We start from the raw sequence: 20,780 nt of genomic DNA on the forward strand, positions 1-20,780 counted from the left end.
ATACAATTTTGAGGGCCCCCGGGACTAGAGCCGGTGGTAGTACCCTATTTGGGGAAGTTCCTCCGCGAAGGTTCGAATCTCGAGTAAAGCGATAGGTGAAAAAGTTGGGCAATCTCTTTCGACCCGTAGAGGATTAGTTGGGTCATTAGGTATTACCAGTCCAAAAATCCAGATACGTCTGTGTTGAAAAAAAAATTATATACAATTTTGAGGAACTTTTAATAAATTTATCACATTTTTTGGGTATTAAATGTTTTAATCAAGAAAATGAAAAGCAACAAGAGTAGATTTGAAAGACAAATGTTCTAGTATTTACGTTCCCAAAAACAAGCAAGAAATTCTCAATTTTCCAAACAAAATCACGCGGAATTTATGTGAACAACAAGTGTGCTAAAAAAAAAAAAAAGGCAAGAAATCCGTAATTTTTCCCAAGACAAATTGAAGTGGAATTTATGTTTGTAGTATGCCATTTTAATGTAGACATAAGGCGATTGAAATATGTTTTAAGGATGTATTATTGCACTTTAACAGCTACAACGTAAATTTTTCAGAAAAAGTCCGATCTTTGATATTTTAACATGACAGAGTATTATACTCCTATTTAGTATACTTAAAAAGTTTGAGAAAAAATCATCATATAAACATTGATATTAAGAAATATAAAGCCTTGTATTGTGTGTGATTTTGGAAAATGTGTTGGAGTTTCAAATTAAGTGAAATTTTTGTTAATTTTTTTTTCGAATTTGATGTAATTTTTGTCAATCTTTTAGATCTGCATTTATCTATTGCATATTTTGTTGTATTTTCTACCGTTAGTGGACATATAATAAAATAGAATGGCAAAAAAAAGAAAGAAAAAGAAAAAACAAGGCTTGTTCTCCATGGTTAGGTGCACAGGACTTTCATCAAAGATCCTAAATGTTACCGCACCAATTGATTAATAATTTCACGGTACTCAACCGTTGAATATGTTATGGTGTTTTAAACAAATTAGTGAGATAATTTTAAAGATTTTACAGCAATTTGTTAACAGGTATTAGCACATGATGAGATGTTGAATTTAATTTTAGACACATTAATGTTTATTACAAAGAGTCCTCCACACTGTAAATAATACAAATAAATTACAACTCAAAGTCTCAAACTATCCCACAATGAGTGGGACACTAAAACGTGCTTCAACATTGATCACTAAACCGAGATTACTATCTACGTTAAAGTGTTATTAATGCATCAACAAAAGAATACGAAATACTTGGTCAAATTCATGAATCTCATTACATTTAATAACATTCAAAGCTTGATTTTTGTTTTTATAAATTATACATTTAAACCATTTTAAGGATGGTAGTGAGTTGCATACCCTCAAAAATCTCTTTTATTAAATCCTAACATGTGTATCTAAATTTTTACCAATCCCTATCAGGTAATCCTACCGAGTTTAAATTCCATTACTAAATCCTCTCAATCTCGGGTTCAGATTATTCATCGGTTACTTTCTATCCGCTAATTTAAATAGTTTAGAAAAAGGTGATTAACTATTATCAAACTAAATTTAATATATACATCATATTAAATCAACACATTACGATAAGAATTGAGAGTTTGAGAATTTGAGGGATGATAACAAAGAGAATTTGAGATTCAATCAATAATCATTATTGGACAATAAAATTAAGGCACAACAAATGCCTGTGCATATATATATCTATATATATATATATTTTTTATATTTGTATATATCCGGTATTGATTTACCCGATCCATTGTCATTCCTAAACCTTTTAAAACATTTTATTGTCAAAAGCACTTTTTTTTCCTATATGAGTTTTTGTCAAAATCCTCAACATTCAATAAAACACCAAGCCATCTTAGAAAATAAATGATATTGTCAAACTCCTCGACATAAAAGGAAACACCAGGCCCCCTTTCAAAATAAATGAAAGCCCTCTTTGTAGTTTGTACTGCCCAGATCAGATCACTGTATCATACAACAAAAACCTGAAAGGTCCAAATCTTGTATCTGCAGACCCCAAATATTCTGGTATTTACCCTTTTAACACCATCCCTGCTCATAATTTACACTTTGACCCCAAAAAGGAAAAAAGAACCCCAGAAATCCACCCGCCCGATCCCGACAGAGTACAATCAACGCAAACCCATAGCTATTAGCAATATTTGATTCTTATGATTGTAATAGATGTATCCAAATTTACCCATTTTCCCAATCCTCATTTCTTCTACAGTTAGCAGTAAGAATAGAAGAAGGGGAATTGGTCTCTTTTCCCATCTTTTTTGGTCTCAAAATCTTGAGACCCTTTTCACTATTTTTTCCTTCTTCTCCTATTCTAGGCCTTCTCCATTGTCAGAAAAGGGGAAGAGGGGTTATTAATATTTCATAAATTCATTAGAGAAATAATAATTGTAGAAAGAATTCGCAATAATAAGGAATAATGTCGAAGAAGAAAGCTACTATGACTCTCAAGGACTTCCATGGCGGTTCCATCCCTTCCGATCTTCCTTTACCTTCTGCACCCGGCGTGTTAGTATTACTCCCTATTTCTATCCATAATTTCTTAGTTGTCATGGATTAAAGCTTAACTCTTTATTGATTTCGTTTTGTTGGTTGTATTTCTTTAATCATCTGAAACTTGCTGTTATTATTGGTGGTAGATTTATGAATTGTTCTGTTTTATTCCCGTTCGATTTTTGTTTCATGGATTGTCTTAATTTTCTGACTTGGGGCTCGTTTATTTAAAGGCGGTGAAAGATAGATTTTTTTTTTTTGGGGCCAAGACTAGCTGGAATCTATCTTTTTTTCTGTTTTTTCCTGGATGTATTTTGATTAAGGGAAATTTGACTCTGCAAATGTTATTGTTATAATTCAGATCTGTTTTATGTAGCTCGATTAAAGGTTGATGAAATTTTTGTTACTTTAGGAACATAGAAAATTAGTAGTTACAAGCATATAACGTGGATGGAGATACTTGTTTTGTGTGTGCGCGGGCATGTATTAGCGTAAGAGCAAATGATTTTTGGGCTTTTTGTCTGTGTAAATATAAACCTGATAGAAAACTTGGAATTTTTGGCAGAATGGTGAGGCCATCTGAGCGTGGCTCCCTCGACCGGCAGGCAGCATGGGGGAACCCATTGGGACGGCCAGACCACCGGTTGCGTCCAGGGTCAGCTGGGACAGCTAGGAACTTTGATGACAAGACTACTTTTTTAAGTCATAATAGTAATATAGGTAGGCATTTTGATGAGGATGAGCGGAAACCATTGGATGGGGTATCAGGTCCTCGTCGAACTGTCAGTGATGAGAGCCTCAGAGCTCTCCCAAGTCATGTGGTGGAACCTAAGACTGATTATTCAGCCTCTGGGAGGGTCCCTAGTCGACCATCCTCAACTCCTGGGTTGCAGTATGCAAGTGGTATAACTAGTAGTTCTTATGCTGGGAGGTTTAGTGAGACCAATCATGCAGGAGTGGGTTCTCAAGGGTTTGGACCAAGTGGTGGAGTTGGAGTGAATTTTCAGAATGTTAGTGGGTCTGGTGGGCAGATGGTTTCTGGGCCGCATCCAAATGCATGGGGACTTAGGAAAGAAGCAGCTGGTGTAAAAGAACCAGCTGCTGCTACATGGTCTGCTCCAGATGCTGCAGCAAAGTTAGCTCATGCTAGTGCACTGGAGAAGGTTTCATCTGGTAGGTGGCATTCCAAGCAACATAATAGTTCTCAGCCAGATGTTGAAGTCATTAGGCAGTCAGAAGTTGAGAGTGAATTTCATTTGAGGGATAAGGATGTGTATAGCAAGAATACATATAGCTCTAGGCATTTGGTAGGTGGGACGGACTATCATGAGGCAGCGTTGGCAAGGCAGGTGGAAAAGAGTTTGATTGTTGATGATGGAATTCGTGGTGGCAGCAAAGCAATACCAATCTTTGAGAGGGCTAGAGCTCCTGTCACCTTGGAGGCAAATGAAAGGAATCCTTTAATGAATGCTAATGATTTTCAACCGCTTCATCATGTAGGAAAATCTGGTGGTGCTGAGTCACAATCAGCTGTGCATTCTGAATTATCAGAAAGGCGAAAGCTGAAGATACTTCCAAGATCCAAACCACTAGAAACTCAGGAACTGCCACTGGAGTATAAGCCGGTAAAGCTGCTCTACTTATTACTGTTGATGCATTTGAAGCTTTCAAATAATTATTATGAAATCTACATCTCATTACCGCACTTTTCTAAATATACTTTTATCAGCAGCCAACTGTTCCTTTACATGTGGAAATTAACAATCGATCACATGAAATGCAAATTCCGCTGAAAGCTGGGCTTGTGGGATCTGAGAGTGGGAATCCTCTTGTAGAGCGCCCAAAATTAAATCTGAAGCCCCGATCTGAGCCTCTTGATCCAGCAGAAGATGGCACTGAAAGCAAGAGGTTTACCAAAATTTTTAACTAGCTTGCTTGACTTATGTTATCTTTCTATTTTCTTTCCAGTTTGTAATGCATATACTGTATTTCAGTTGCCCTGCTGTGAGCTTTCCTTGCGTTTGATATGTCATTTAATATGTCCATGTGATGATATATAGAATCAAGTTCTAAAATGTGGTTGAATATTGATCGTTAGAGATGTCATAATGAGTCTAGGCTTTAGAGATCGTTGAAGGGGAAGTTAGAACTTTCAAGGTGTATGAGTTGAACTTAGAGATTGTTTATTGTGATGTTGATATATCTTTTTTATCTTATGGCATCTTGGTATCTAGAGTGACTTATTTTTTTTGCAATTTCTGCCTCCTTTAGGCTTAGCTTGGGAGCTTAGGACAGAAAAGAAAAGAAGGGAAAACTTTAGTTATGAGGTGAGATGAGAGAAGAGAAGGGATTGTTATGTTGTTTGGGAATTTTGAGAATAAGTGGAATGATTTTGGATAGGTAAGTCATTAAATATTTGTTCAAGAGCTTTTTAAGGACAAAAGGCATTTTGAAAAAATTTAACAAGCTTCCTCAGAGTTTCCTTCCATAAATTGGGTGGAAAAGTTTTGGCTACTGTAGTGCTGCATTTCATCCTTCTGAATCCTCCCATTTTCTTTCTCTTCTTTCCTACTAAAAACTAACAAACAAAGGAAAACTGACTCTCTTCTTTCCTTTTCTTTTCTATCCAAACCCTGACTCCCAAACGAACCCTTAAGCTTTGTTCAACGAAGAATTTTGAGACAAAAATGAAATTGGGATGGAGAGAAAAGCATCTGCTTTGGGACTTTTGTTTAAGAGTAAGAGAAAAAAAGGGATAGATCCAAGTTTCTTCCAAGGCCTCCATTTCTCTTATACTATGGTCCATTGTTTTTGCATAAAAATAGAGTCCGTTTACAAGTGTACTCCATAAGTATTGATAGCATTCAAAGCCTGAGGTTGTAAAGATTCACTTTCACCAACTAAAACTCGTGCCAAAAAGTCATCCATACATTGTTCTATGTTGTAATATCCTCTCAGCTCGAAACAGAAATAAAATCAAGGAGGAGCTCCAAAGCTAGGTCTCTCCCATCCTTTGTCCCCTTAAAAAGGTTCAAAATAGTTCTTACATACCCACTTTTCGTCCTCACTTAGGCAAGAGATATCAAGAGAAAAATGATAAGTGCTGTTGTTTGTGAATTACTATATCATATCAAGCTTTAAGACTGTTAATGCAATTGCTTTAGCAAGGGAAAGGGCATATCAAGTCCGAAGTCTTCATTTTTTCGCGTCTCAACTAAAGAACATGCTTTTTAGGGAAAGCTTTTTTTCAGTTAACCTTCTTTCATTCTTGCCTCATTCTAGTTTTTTATTGCATTCTTCCATCTACTGGATTAATTCTCAAAGTACTACAAAAATGATTTGCTGATAGACTGTGGTGTATATAATTCTGAATTGTTAGCTACCTTATAGTAATATGCAGATCCATTGTCCACATGTTTGTGATGGATATATTGTTTTATTGAGTTTATTAAACATGAGAATAGATCATGGATCCAAAGTGATGTGATGTTTGTACATGCATTTATTGGAAATGCAGTTTACAGAAGGAAATTACTTTAAACATTTTCCTGACAAAAAGGTTGGAGCAACCATGGCATACAAAATGTTGTAATATTATTACAAATGCAATGTTTTCATCTATGTTCTTGCGTGGTCGAATATCCGCATTTCATAGCAACTAGAAAACTTTACTAGATGTCTTTGTCGGAAGTTTTAGTTTCTTCTTTGAAGACATTAACCTCAAGTCCTGTGTCTTCTGTCTAATACAAACAAAAGTGTCATATTTAATGGTATTATCATGGACGGCTGTAAATCGAGTACCTTTTGCATATGACAGAATAACAGATGCATATTTCCTGAATAAACGAGGAAGGGAATTGACGATTGCTTCCCAAAAGTTGGTGATGCATGTGATTTTCAACTAGTATTGATGATGCATGTGATTTTTGCTTTAAAAAAATTGTGGTTTCTTTACTTTTCTGCTCTCACTTGTTGGCTTGCATGATTGTACTCCATCTTTTGGAGTTTTGAGTTGATATTGCTTGCTTTGTTTTCCTTAATTATATTTTGATTAATTTATTTATTCTAGATCTTTATACTCTTGTAGTATTATTAAGTATCTTGGCTTTCCATTAGTATCAAGAACTTTAGTTTGGTTCTCATGTAAAGATGTTATGCTTAACACACCTAAAAAGATCCACCTATGCCCTATACCTCCGAAAATATTCATTTTGAAGAAAGAAGAGCCAGTATTACTCAAAAAACAGAATAAGATGCAAAATGTATAATTTGCAAATTGCATCAGTAAATTCAACATGTATAATATTGCAGAGGATAAATGTAATGTCATTATGGTGAATCTGGCCATCATTCTTCTTTTGTTTGATTTAGACAATTACTTCATTATTCTCATTATTTTCAGAAACTTATCCAGATTCTGATTAAAAGTTACATTGGACCAACCATCTGATTCTTCTCATAAATATTTCAGTTCGGAATGATTTCAAACAGATGCACTGTATGGTTTTCTTTCATGTGTTAGGTGATTGAATCTTGTGCTGTCTGCAGTCCCAGATGTTTTAATCAAGATGATGAAGTGTGGAAGACGAATAGAAAGTAGTAGTGGGAGTATACCGGTTGAAAGAAAAAGTAGTGAATAACTTGCCCACTTTCTGGACTTTTAGTTTATGATTTTCAGTCTTTGTTACTTTTAACAGCTATTAGTTTCTGAAAATCATAGCTTTTCGTATTTTTCTTTGCCCTCTTCAACTCGATATGTTGGTAAAGTGAGTATGTCTCTGGTCAGCCTTGGTTGCTAGTAATTATCTTTCTTTTTTGCCCTAGCTGTTTTCACAGTGTTCTTGTGCTTCACATATTTGGAAAGCATACTTCAGTACTTTTTTTCTTTTGGTTTTTTTTTTCAAGTCTGTTGTTGGATATTCCACCTGTTTATATGTTCTCTTGGAGTTTTCTAAACCTAGCAGCCATCCTTTGCAACTCTTCTAAGTATCTTTTCTACCTTAAAAGCGTTAGTGGTAATAAGTGTATTAATTATTTGTTATGTTCAGGTAAAATGATTTTTCATACCCCTGTGGGAGAACATGTGATATGTGCTTCTTGAAAGCTGCTTTATTTACCATGTTGACAAGAGCTTCTCGTCGATTCTGATATTATATTAATGTCGCAGAATTTTCTCTCTAAAGCATGTAACAATCGTGAATAGCAATTTGGCTACCGTGATTTTTTTATCTAACTGATCAATCGATACAGAGAGAACACATAAGCTGTCATTCTTGACATTGCAAGCTGAGGTCTTTAATTTTTACGTTTCTGCCAACCTTGTTTGCTTTTTACTGGATTACTTCTAGTTGTTCATGACTGTCTTGCTATATAGCTGTTCAGTGGAAAATTTTGATACTGTTTGTGTTGATGTGATTTTTTTTCATGACTGGGGAGTTTTTGCTGGAACGTTTCTACATGATTCTGACCATATTGTTATTTGTGACTGGCCACAGGAACACATTGTTTGGGGGTGCTCGCCCAAGAGAGCTGGTAATTCTTTTTCTTGTGATTGTTTGTATCCAAACATAGATTAGTGCTTGTCTGACAGCAGTTCATATTTTTGTTCACCCCAGAAAAATGAGAATTTGCATCACATTTGGCTGTGTACTTGTCATTTTGTATCAATGTTGGAGATCTGAGGCTTTTGGTTTTGATTCTGGTTTCTGCCTTTGACTTGTTCAGGAAAATTGATCTGTAGTTATGGATGTCCTCATTTCTTTTCTAACCCCCCTTTATTCAGATTAGTCTATAGTTCCTTCAAGCTGGATGTTTATCTTATTACATGCTCTTATTGCTGCTTCCAGGTTCTAAAGGAGCGGGGCATTGATAATGTTGCTGTCCATGATGATGACCTGGCTCTGTCTCCTCAGAGGTAAAAGTTCAGTTTATTTATCTTGTGTTTCTGTAGCTGTGGATGGCTTAGTTATTATAGGAGCTGCGTCTCTTAGCTTGAATTTAATTTCGAAACCCTTAGCTGAAGTTATTATAAATCAAAATTGATCTTTATCTGAAGGGTCAAACAAGATGTGCTCAAAACTGATAGAGTCTCAGTGCATGCTGCTTCTACTCGGTACAATGATAAGCCAGGAAGTATACCCATTGAACATCGGACAGGGAAGAATTCTGATGGGCGAGATCACCGATTAGAGGTTGAAAAAACAGATGTTCAGAAGAGGAATTGGCGAGGTGAGAACTGGAGGAACAAAAGGGAATTTGAGAAGCAACACCCGCCGCACCAACATCTGCAACCACAGCAACAGGAGAGGCCACCTTCACCAGAGACTTGGCGCAAGCCTGTTGAGCATCCAAAAGCAGCTTCTGCTGATGCTCCAGGGCTGCGTTATGGAAAAGCAGCTTCAGCAGTTGAGCTTGCCCAGGCCTTCTCTAGGTCAATCTCTGACTCCCCAACTCCTGATCGTTTTTCAGGGCAGAAAGGCCCTCCTAGCCAGGGGCAAATGCCATTTTCTCGGCTGACGGGTCCTACACCGAGACCTCAAATAAATGGCTACTGAGCTTTTAGGACATACTGGATGTGACTTTTGAGAAAGGATGCATTTTTACTGGTAATTGTGATTCAATAGGGAGGATTGTCAGAAACTGGAAGCTGCACGAGCAGTTCGCAGGTTGGAATTGAGGCTTCAAATATCCATGCGGGATGATGTCAAGAATAGATCAGCCTACAAATTCTGAGATCCTGTGTGACTCCGCCGCCCATTTATTCACCATGGACAGCGGAAAAAAGGTTTGGAACACCAGAAAGGATAAGAAATAAAAAAAAAAAAAAAGAAATTCAGTTGTGAAACTATTGCCTTTTAACGTTGGCGGTAGAAAACTGATGTCACCGCTAGACAAATTGTCTTGGTGGTGGGAGTTTTTTGTGTTATACTTTGATACGTTGGATTTTTGGTTCATGCTGCTTCATTTTGTATTGAGATTGCTCGTACAATATATGAAGCAAATGTTTCCTTGGATAAGTTCCTGCCTGTTTCCATTCAGTGTCTTGTATGTGATATGATACCTTGGTAAAATGATTTCGCTTGTCTGCCATCATGTGCAAATATTTTGCTTCCCCGTTACAGCATTTCAGACGGCCCCCGGGGTTTGAATTGAAGCGCTTTTCCATGAATTAATGTTAATTAAAGAGGGAGTTATTTATTATGGGTGCTTTGTAATCTATGACCTACAAGCAACCAGTTTTAAGGGCAGGCTCTTCGAGTATCTGTTCTTTTTTCGTTTAATTAAGTTGCAAGCACGGTGGTCCAACAACAACCCCTCCCCCCAACAAACAAAAAAAACCCAAAAAAAAAATAAAAAAGAAAGAAAAGGTTTTGTTGCTATGCTTCCTGCAACACCAACAAGATACATAGATTTGTACGTGCTTAATCTTGCTGCATTAGGTGCACTGAAGATATTTGATATGCAGAACTAGGCAACAAGATCAAAAGAAGGCAAATGCAACTTACATAAAAGAGTCCTTTCCGTTAGAATGCGCTAAATGTTACGAGAGTGAGATATCTGAGTTTTATATATATATATATAGTTATTATAGGCAGTAGAGCTGTAGAGTGGATGGAATTTGTAGAAGCTCAGAAAATGGATAAACGAGTGAGCATTCAGGAAACAAGAACAAAAGAGCAGGAAGCACAGACAGCCACTGGCCCACTGATGATGGAAATCACATGAACATGAGTATTGAAATCAGCAATTAGAAGGAAAACAAGGCGCTAGGAATAGGTATACTAGCTTCAAAGGCTGGTAATACACAAGTTGGTTGGGCCTTGAGAGAAGGAAGTACAGGTGAAATATTGCTGGACTATGCACAAGCTGTAAAACTGGCACTGAGTAAAGCATTGCAGGGAAGTTAAACTGGAAATCTCATCACCCAAGCTGCTACATCTTTTGAAGATCAAGAAAACTAAAGCATTTGTTTTGTCCTCAAATGAAAGTAGTATAAGAAGTAGAATGATTAGCAAATATGCTGCTAGTTTAACACAAGATGAGGAATGTTGGATTCCTCCTTGTAGGGGTGGCAATCGGGTCAGAAACGGGTTGGCAAGTTGAATTGAGACCTAGGTTTAATAGATAATCTGTTGACCCGAACACAATCCGTCAACTCGAAACAGGTTAAGATACCTAGCCTGATTCCGAAAATTTCAGGCTGGCGGGTCAACCCGAATGACCTGAAACATAATTTTAATTTACTAATTTATCACTGTAGTTTCTAACAGAACCAATTTCGTACAAAACTAATTACATAATCAAGTAATAAAAATTTCGATAAAACAATCCCAAATCAGTCTGAAATAAATTAAAACACTGTAAAAATATTTTATCCCAAACTACATCTAAAATAAATTAAGATATTATAAAAATAGAAAATAATGTAATATATCATTTGTCCAAACATAATAATTCCAACTTCATACAAGTTAAATAAATTCATTTAGGATTAAGTGGTTAATACCTTTGGGGAAAAAAGAATAATTTAGTTTAGTTAGATAAAATATTTTTATATTTATTAAATTATTTTTAATTCATAAACGAGTTATTGGGTCAACTCGTGGATGACATGAATTCGACATTTTTTTCCGGGTTCATCGGGTTCGACCTGATTCTGACTCGACGGAAGCCTCAACCAAAATCCATTAATTTCGTGTTAAGTTCGCGTCGTCTTTTCAGGTCGTATCGAAAATTGCCACCCTGACTCCGTGTCATAGTAAACGATTGTAAAGGTCAACTTGAGCCTTTGCTCAAGAATTATACAATTTAGCTCTTCATCAATAAAATCTATCGTTTTAGTTAAAAAAAAAAAGAAAAAAGAATAGAGCTGTAGAGATATCTGCTCATGTGTAACAAAATCTCTAGGACTTGGGTCCTAGGTGGTTGCCTTGCATTTACATATGAAGTTCTGAATCGATAAAAGCTTGTAAACAAGTAACTTGCTGAACATTAGAGTTGGTGTATGGTTATTTATGGGTATGTTCTTGTTTGATTATTTCATTTGATTTAGATTCTGATTTTAGATAATCAATTTTTTTGACGTTTTAGTTTGCTTTTACGTCTAAACATTTATTTTTTTAATAGTCAAAAAAATTAAATTCCAATATCTATCAAAGAGTAACAACTAATTCTAATTTTCCATGACCAGTTTTTGCAATATCTATAGCAAATGACACTAGGCCACAGCATGCGGTGAGACAAAAGGGGTTGAGGCTATTCGACCGGGCTCGTGCCTTTTCTTTTAAGAAGAGAATAAAATGCGTGAAATTTAGATGGCGAGTTTGATCCTAAAATAGAGTGATAGTTTTCACTGCTAAATGTTTGAAAGAGTAAAACGCTGAGAGTCAACAGATGCTAGTCCCATGAGCATCAATGTTGGCGTACTAAATCAATACTAGAAGTATGTATTTATTAGTTTTATTGGAGTTAGGTTTTTAGTAGTTGTGTAATTTAGGACTTGTGTTTTATTTGATAATTTTTTATGCAAATGGTTTCTTTTCCAACAAGTCTAGTAGATTATAAATAAGACATTATTCAAGATGTTTTCTAGAGAGAGACTGTAGAATAATTTGTCATACATGATCGATCCACGTCCTACCGTAGTGCCCGGAGAACCCACTCACTTTAGCTTCCTTCAACTACCTGTGTGCTCGTTCGGGCCTCTCACCCGAGAGTCAAAAATGAGATCTCGTCTGGTTCCGCCTTCGACCACTTACACCAATCGTAGGAATTAGAAAGAATGCTTCATAAAGGCATACGGAAGAGAGAAATATAGGAAAAATTCCGCCCCCAGTCCCAAACAGTGCGTTCTTCAGTTCCGCCCTTCGAAATCAGATGATGAGAGGACCAAGCCACCTTTAATGCAAGAAAACCTAAACATATTGTGGATGATAACCTGGTAGACTCATTTGACCGCGTACGGGCGATCCGTATTGATGACGAATTCCACGATAACAAGAAATAGAAATTAATCGTTCGATGTCTGGTCATTCTCCCCTCTTCAATTCCCAATGAACAACATGATCTTGACCTATCATTTGTGAAATTTGGTCGATCTGATACTTAGTTAATTCTTTTATCTTTATGTTCCCACTGATACCTAATCGATAACGAACCTGAATGGCTTTTTTGGGTCCAATTCCATCAATTTTGGTTGAGGCAATTCTTACTTGTTCATCGGCAGAACTTCTTCTCTTTGGTTGCACGCCTTAGGCAGAATCAGAAGTGGTGACCGGCGAGGTATGGTAGCATAAAGTCTAAGGTTACCCAAGCTAGAGAGGACCTTACTAGATTGAGGGTACTCCAATTGCAGGATCCCTTCCAACTCTGACCTAGCAAATGCAGAAAAAGAGAGTTTGAAAGTTTTGACTCATTTCACTCTTATGGCAGAGGCCCACCTCAAACAGAAGTCCAGAATTCAGCTGAAGTAACACGGGCTTTTTTCACAAGGTGGTGAGAGCTAGGCAGTCCAAGAACAGATTGGTGAGTGTTTACAATGCCAATGCCGAGGGAGAGAAATTAGAAGACCATAAAACTGTTAGTCAAGAGGCTGTCTCCTTTTTCCAGCATCTTTTTGGTGATGACCCTACTTTGAAGAGAGTTGGTGACGCGACCCCCCTCGCTTCGCTCTCCCCCTCGGGGGCACTAACGCGCGCTCCGGCTTTCGAGCCTCCCTTAACTTGGAACAATCGAAGACAGGGAAGGGCGAATGTTAAGAAGAGATTGGATCGGGGACTCTGCAATAGTCTTTGGGAACTAATCTTTCCAGAGGCGAGGGTCAGGCATCTTGTTAGAGTCCTCTCCGATCACCACCCCCTTTTGATTTGCACAGAGCAGGATACGACCCCAAATCCTGGAAGGAGACCTTTCAGGTTTGAATGAAGTTGGTTGACCCATCCCCAATTCCTTGAGGAGGTCCGGAATGATTGGGCGTAAAGCGTCTGTAGGTGGCTTTTTAAGTCCGCCGTCAAATCCCAGGGCTCAACCCTGAAATTCATAAATATGAATAAATGAAGTAGTTAATGGTGGGATTACCATTATCCTTTTTGGAGTGACGAATCTTGCCTAAGAAAAGGAATTTGTCCATTTTTCGGGGGCGTGGAAACACATAAGAACTCTTGAATAGGAAAGATGGGAAAAGGGACGATGAGATTGCTTACTCAGCTATCAGGGAGTCAAATGGACGAAGCGGGAGTGACTCTCTTTCTCTTTCTTCCCTTACTATCCGAATTAGCTCTTCGGTTACCCGACACCGGCCCCCCCTCCCCCCCGAGGGGGAGTGAACTTTTCGTCAAGATTTCGTACTTCCATCCGAGCAAGCTTGGAAGCAAAAGCGATCGGCTTTCACGCAGCAGGTGAAGACTCCGGCTTTCCAGTCTTCTCTTCCGCCTCTTCTTACGAGGAATCCCGTGCATTCTAGCTCTTCAATCAGACTGAAAGATTAATTGAAGCCTAGCGTTCATCCCGGAACGACACGGAAGGAAAGAGAGAGGAAGGCTCTGATTGGGGCGGACGTACAGGAACTAAAAGCTGGGGTGCGTACCGTTCCGCCAATGCACAGTCGAATAGTGCGGCACGCCGAAAACGAAGGGGTTGGCTCCATACTGGTAGATACTGGATTGGAGCTCTTTTCGTCCTGTGGTAATACAAACATGAGGAGAGAGTTCGGATTGCTCCACCTAAGTTAAGTAGAACGAATTGGAAATGAAAAGGGAGAGGAAATTGACTTCTTAAGGTCGCTTTCCTGACCCGGGCTTTCATCCTTTTTAGCCTATCAGGAAGAGCTAACCAGACTAATGACCGTGAGTGCGACGGACACGGCAACCTGGTAGTTAACCGACTCCTAGCCGATATGAGGAAGACAACTATTCTTCTGGTAAAGTGGACGAGAGGAGCGAGTCTCTATCTAACTACTCTAACCAGGGGGGGATGATAGGTGACAGGCCAATAGGAAGTCTAGTCCGAGGATTCAATGCTGAAAGAAGGCGAGTGCCATCGATTTAGCTGTTGATGGCGTAACCAAGAAATATAGGCCTGCCTGCCATCCACACCAGAATAAATAGAGTTTTCCGAAAAAACCTGCTAGTGGAGGCAGGCCTCCTAGGGATAAGAGACATAGGGCTAAAGAGAGAGCCAAAAAAGGATCTTTCGTGTATAATCCTGCATAATCTCGAATGTTATCTGTTCCGGTACGTAGACCAAATAATACAATGCAAGCAAAAGTTCCATCCCTTGACTCCGGTGCTATTGAATGGGATAGAATCGGACAAGCAACTTCTTGTTTCTTGTCCATGGGGAAGGGCAGAAGAGGAATCGGTTGTGCTTGGGTACCAATGACACTTCTTCCTCAAATGTCATTGCGTGGATTAAGGTAGGAGTGAAAGCTCAATCCAAGACATGAAAGCGGAATCACAACTGTCGAAGTAAGTAGGCCAATGATAAAGACAAGGTTTAGCCTAGTCCTAAGGAAAGCAAATGACATAGAATAAGAGGGCATGAGCATCGGGCTCGAGATCAGTTTCTTGTGCATTTTGGAAACAATCATCACAGTCGCAGATGTCCCACCATATGTGGCCTGATTCAGTCTTCCCTTGAGAGATGGGTGATCCATCCAAAGAGTAGGCGAGGTTCAGAAGAGGCTGCAGCGGGCCGAAGTCTTCCATTCTTTCTTTGAGGGGCTCGTCATCGAAAGCGGCTTCCAATTGCTCGGAAATTATAAGCTATATGGGGGGCTTGGATCGTGAACAAAAACAATTGATCAAGAAGTTGGTCAACTTTCGCATGAAAGAAGGTAAAAAAACAAGAATTCGTGCTATTGTTTATCAAACTTTTCATCGCCCAGCTCGAACTGAACGCGAACGCGACCCTCCTCGCTTCGCTCTCCCCCTCGGGGGGTGGTTAAAGAAGAACTTCTCTTAACGGAGGGCAGCCTTCCAATAGAGCTATTAGTCCTACAGGTCTTTTAGCTAGGAGTTGAAGGAGCTAACGAAATATGGTGGTGTGACTTTCTTTATTGTTTGAGATTTCAATAATATTATAAGTTGAGTTTATTATTTTCTTCTCTTTCACATTTATTTTGGAGTTTATTGCCAAAATAACTCTTCTTTTGAAACATATACCCAAAGTAACCAAATTTTAAAATTTATTACCTTTATAATTTTTTTTTCCATATAGGTTGCATATGTGATAGGATAGAGATAGAGACACATTCTATCTCTCTTTCCCAACGAATATCTTCCCTGATTCTCTCTCTGAACCTTTCCACTTTTTTTTCCTTTATTATTTTGTGTCCTTTCGTTATTTTTCCTTGTCAAATGTAATTGTTAAAAGCCAATATTTATATTAACAACATCTAAAACTTTATTATTATTCCTGATATTGTATCTGTAGATGAAAATATTCTCCTCGAATTGATAATTTCACGGTAAATGAAGATTATTCTCTTGTCTTTTCTATTGTGCAGTTTTTGGAACATTCCTATGGCCTTTAAAAAATTTTGAATACTAATTGCTTTAACAAATGATTTCTCACACCGTGTGTTTGATAAAATGTCTAAGAGGAAAACTACGTAATAACATAAATTCATGCTCAATATAAGCATGTTCATTTGTAGTGCCTCTTTATCATATAATCAAATAATCTCGTATACTTGAAGTATTTTTGCACATTTATTCAACATCAATTAATGGCTTGTGTTACTTTTGAGAAACTTTAGCATTATCTTAATTGCAATAGTTTGATTACTTTTTGTAAAAGTTCTTTTCAAGGAGTAGGAAGCATAACATAAAAAAATATGATAGCCTTGAAGTTTTTGTAACTTTTTCTTGTTATTGCTTATAATGTTCATTGCAATTTTTGTATTTTGCAAATTAATTTTTGAAAAAATATATGCAATAAGTTTGATACATTTAAAAAAATTGCAGAGAGCAATAATAGCAAGGTCAATAATGGTAAAATTTATTTTAAATAATTATAAGGAAATTATTAAAGTTATGCAATTTTCTTGTGACTCTATAATAAAATAGTTTAAATTTTTAGTTTTTATTGGAAACTATAAACTAGATTAAAGCTTTTCTTTCTTGTAATCCTACATGGCAATCAGGGTAATTAGGTGACAACAATAACATCGATTTGGGAATAAAATTTGAAAGTGAATCACATCGGGGATATTTTTTAGAAAGAGTGTTATTTGGGCAAAAAACTCTTTATTTTGAGTGTCTGTTTTGTTTTGTCCCTACAATTCGGTAACCCTGGACGTATTGATTATTATAACAACCCTAAAATTTGGGTTTTACAATCAGGTGTTTAAGATTAGAATTTCAGAAGTACAAGATTACATCTGATCTTTTTAAAACAGGCCAGCCACAGCCAGAGTTTGAGTCGCAGTTCTGTTCATCTATAGCCCTTCTCAACTTTGTGATGCATCGTACCATGGCATCTAAAACTTGTAAAATGCATTATTTTATGAAAGTAATAACCCAATTACAAAGCTACAGATGAGCTCTGCAGGCTTGTTTAAGCCGTATTTCATTGTTGGGCTTCGTTATTGCAGTGGAAATAAATGAAAATTACTGATCTCAGAGCAACTTTGGGGTGTTTTAATTAGAGGACTAGAATCCAATGGCCTCGACCCGTTGACCTTAGCATTTCAGTGTGGAAATGCCTCTTAATTGCTCGGTTCCTACTCTAAAGGTAGAATAGTACACCACCTTTCTGGATCTATCTTTCTTGTACTTGTATACTGGAAACAACTGTATCTTTTACATCATTGCTTCACCTTTTCATTGAAAACCTGGTATGGCTAAAAGTGAACCGAATTTTCATCGTTTGTAAGTCAAAAAAAGGCAAGTAATTGGGATGTTATCATCTCCTGATGATCACACTATTTTGATCCCCCAAAATTGACGGCAAAAAGTGAAAAAACTATCACTAGCTCTAGTAGACAAAATTGACCATGGCCCATGTACGATGACTAACATGTCCTCCTTGAAGAGAAAGAGAAAAAATGGTGCACCAGTACAACTGTGCATGTGTGTGCGCGCGCGGGGGCGTGTGGGCGACTATGTCTTGGGGATAACAGTAGACTGATTATTTTAGTAAACGGGCAGTCTATGATTTCCAAGCCTAAAGGTTTCTCTATAGTAGTTAGTCTAGGAGGCTTCTTATTCCTTCCATTGCCCCCACAATGGTTATTGACTAAGCAGCATTAGCATTCGTTAGAAGTTACATGCAGTACACACTTTATACGTCTGCTTCTTTAATTCTCTTTGCTTCTCTTCTCAGCATTGACCAGTATCAATCCTTTAGTCCACATAACCCATTCCTCCAGAGGATCCTGCATTGCAGTCTTGTATTCGCTTGTGCATCAGCTAATAGAAATGTGCTGTGATCTTGAAATTGATGTCAATAGCCAGGAGACGTTCCTCGTGGACAAGGTAGAAGTTGTGCCTGAATAGCTCTTCCTTTTGCTCTCTCTGCTTTTATTTGTTTTGTCCTGCAAAGGAACGGAATACAAGCATTTCCTGGTGGACAGCGTCTGAAGCTGCCCTGTTTACCAATTTCCACTCTTTGTAATATAGTTACATCAAGTCCTTGTGCATCCTTGTGTCTATCATTAACCATTCTTGTTTTGCAATCCTTTTTTGCCATTGCCTCAGTTGTGTCATCTGACTTTTCAGGAAAATCAAATTTAACATGTCTACAGCTTACAAATTGGTAAAGAGTATGTAGCTGCAAAATTGCTGAGAGTTAAAATTTTGCCTGCAGCATTTCACAGTTTTGTCATTAACTTCAGTCGCCTTATTGCACTTTTTGTTTTTTGCAGCAGTCAATGATTTTCCTTTAAAAATTTTTCAATATATTCATCTATTTTTGCTTGGAACTACGGGTTCACAAAAGTGAATATATGAAGTTTTTAACCATCTCACAACTGCTTACAAATGCAGAACTTCCTTGCATGTTTTTCCGGTAGATTGAGAAAATTGTTCAGAAAGTTGACAGACAAGAATGGTAGTCTCAAATTGATATTCCATGATTTTCCTGGCGGACCTGAAGGTTTTGAACTACTTGCAAAATTTTGCTACAACGGAGGCAAAATTAACATAACTCCCTCCAACATAATTTTATTGCATTCTGCTAGCACTTTTATGGAAATGGATACGGATATTCACGGAGCACCCAGTTTGATGAGCCAAACCAAAGAATACTTCAAGAAAATCCACCAATTTGCCTTGCCTGAGCTACTTGAATGTTTGAAGCAGTTTCAAGATCTGCAGCAAACCATGTACTCTTTAGATATGCTTGAGGAGCTTCTGGATTGTCTGGTGGAAAGGCTTTCCTTGTATTCTCTTATCATCCCGTATAGTTCATTGACGGACAGTTCTTGTATACAGTTTTCAGGCGACTTTAGTTGTCAAAGCAAAGGCAACTCCAGCTCTCAAGCTTCGACTTGGTGGTTTGAAGACCTTGAATTCTTGAAAGTTGACTTATTTGAGAAGGCAGTGGAGACAATGATTGCGAAGAAATTGGACAACTACGTTGTATGTGCATTCCTCTTACATTATCAGAAAGTGAAAATTACTGGTGCTTTACGAGCTGAGAAATGTAGAATCACCGAGACTGTCATCAATCTTCTTCATTTGTTGGATAGGAGCCTTATCTCCGTCAGAGGTCTATTTGACAATCTTCGGTTTTCTTTAGCGTTCAAAGTGAAAAGATGTTCCAAGAAGAAGTTAGAAAGCCTAGTTGGTTCCCTGCTGGATCAAGCAAAGTTGGATGATTTGTTTTTTCCATCTACACCTTGCAAATGTTATGCATATGATGTGGATTTGATCCTAAGGTTACAGGAACAATTCCTGATTGAGAGTAGAGAGCAGTTTCTCGTGTATCGACTCAAGAAAGTTGCCTCTTTGATGGATTTTTACTTAGTTGAAGTTGCCCCTGATCCTCGTCTGGAACCTTCCAAGTTTGTCACATTAGCTACAGCACTACCTGAATATGCAAGAGACTCTCATGACATGATTTATGAAGCAGTGGACATATATCTCAAGGTATGATGACCCTGAACTGCATATTGTGAATTTTGTGAACTTAGATATAAGACTCCAATCAGATTCTACACAATCTTAAACATTGCAGAGTCTACTACTTTTGGATGATCAGAAAACTCTCCAATTGTTTGCTGTTGCTTTTCTTCTTGCAATTCCAAAATCAATTAACAAACAAAGAAACATTGTTCAGTTTTAAATTCTTCTTTAACGTTATCTTGCCAACAATGAACTTATCTTCTCATAGGTCCACAAGAAGCTTTCAGAAGAAGAAAAGATAAAGATTTGTTGTGTCCTGAACTTTGATAAGCTCTCAGCAAGGTCCTTGATCCACCTAGTTCACAACATGGAGTTTCCAGCTTGTGCAGCAGTCACTGCTTCTGTTTCTCAGCACTCAAAGCTTAGAGAAATCCCCCGGAAAACAGGCCATCTTGAGGTGCATGAGGATCTCAGGTCGCATCATAGTAGTGCGAAGGGAACTAGTGAGGATGAGGATCAAGTTGTTCGCATGACTAAGCTTGAATATCAAACCATAGATAACAGGTTCAAAACTTGTACGCCAACAGAGACGTTTGACAGGGAAAAACAGACTAGATCAACATACATGAAGAAATTGAGTTCAATCTTTCCAACCAATCTGGACTCCATCCTTGACAGGAAGCTACTTCATTAAAGTTTTCTCGAACATCTCCGAACATGTTGTATAGTTTGTGACAGAATGTCGATTGCGATGAGAAAAGTCATTCTTTTTGTGTTCTTTTCTTTTCCGGCAAAGGTTAAAACTGTGATAACATAGTGTGGAAAGCTCAAACTTTCTGGGTGTTTCTTCCATTCAAAATATTAGGAGAAAATGCGATGAGGATCTGGCAAAAAAAAATAATAATAATCCTTGCAGTGTAAAATACGTTTCTACAGTCTGTATCTTGAGTTGCAGTACTTACCATAGTTGATTCTGCATTTCTGCTGAATTTAAGCAGTTTATCAAAGAAGCTACTGAATCCATGGCAATTGAGACAAAGCCATAAAAAAGACGTATAGATTAGTCCACTAGAGTAGGTCTAGTTACTTCGATTACATTATAGCAAACACAAAATTCCAATGAAAATGTCAATGCCTAGGCTTCTCAGACTTGGTTTTCAGCAGTTTGTAGAAGTCAAGTGCTGGAC

General features: G+C 37.7%; 2 protein-coding genes across 3 annotated transcripts; both read left to right on the forward strand.

Moving 5' to 3' along the window:
- Positions 1-2,129: 2,129 nt before the first annotated feature.
- Positions 2,130-9,543, forward strand: LOC113730853 (uncharacterized). 2 transcript variants are annotated; one of them, XM_027255809.2, is made up of 6 exons: positions 2,130-2,542; positions 3,093-4,152; positions 4,257-4,435; positions 8,023-8,059; positions 8,374-8,441; positions 8,583-9,543. In XM_027255809.2, exons 1-6 carry the CDS (start codon positions 2,454-2,456, stop codon positions 9,079-9,081), a joined length of 1,932 nt encoding a protein of 643 aa, XP_027111610.1. In that variant the 5' UTR covers positions 2,130-2,453; the 3' UTR covers positions 9,082-9,543. The 2 variants fall into 2 exon arrangements, with proteins under 2 accessions (XP_027111610.1, XP_027111611.1); XM_027255810.2 differs by having other exon boundaries at positions 4,260-4,435.
- Positions 9,544-15,292: 5,749 nt separating this feature from the next.
- Positions 15,293-20,287, forward strand: LOC113728532 (BTB/POZ domain-containing protein At3g22104-like). Its single transcript, XM_027252929.1, has 4 exons — positions 15,293-15,359; positions 17,852-18,003; positions 18,514-19,617; positions 19,862-20,287. Exons 1-4 carry the CDS (start codon positions 15,293-15,295, stop codon positions 20,285-20,287), a joined length of 1,749 nt encoding a protein of 582 aa, XP_027108730.1.
- Positions 20,288-20,780: the final 493 nt, after the last annotated feature.

Source organism: Coffea arabica, chromosome 2e, assembly GCF_036785885.1.
Source record: "Coffea arabica cultivar ET-39 chromosome 2e, Coffea Arabica ET-39 HiFi, whole genome shotgun sequence".
Lineage (NCBI taxonomy): Eukaryota > Viridiplantae > Streptophyta > Magnoliopsida > Gentianales > Rubiaceae > Coffea > Coffea arabica.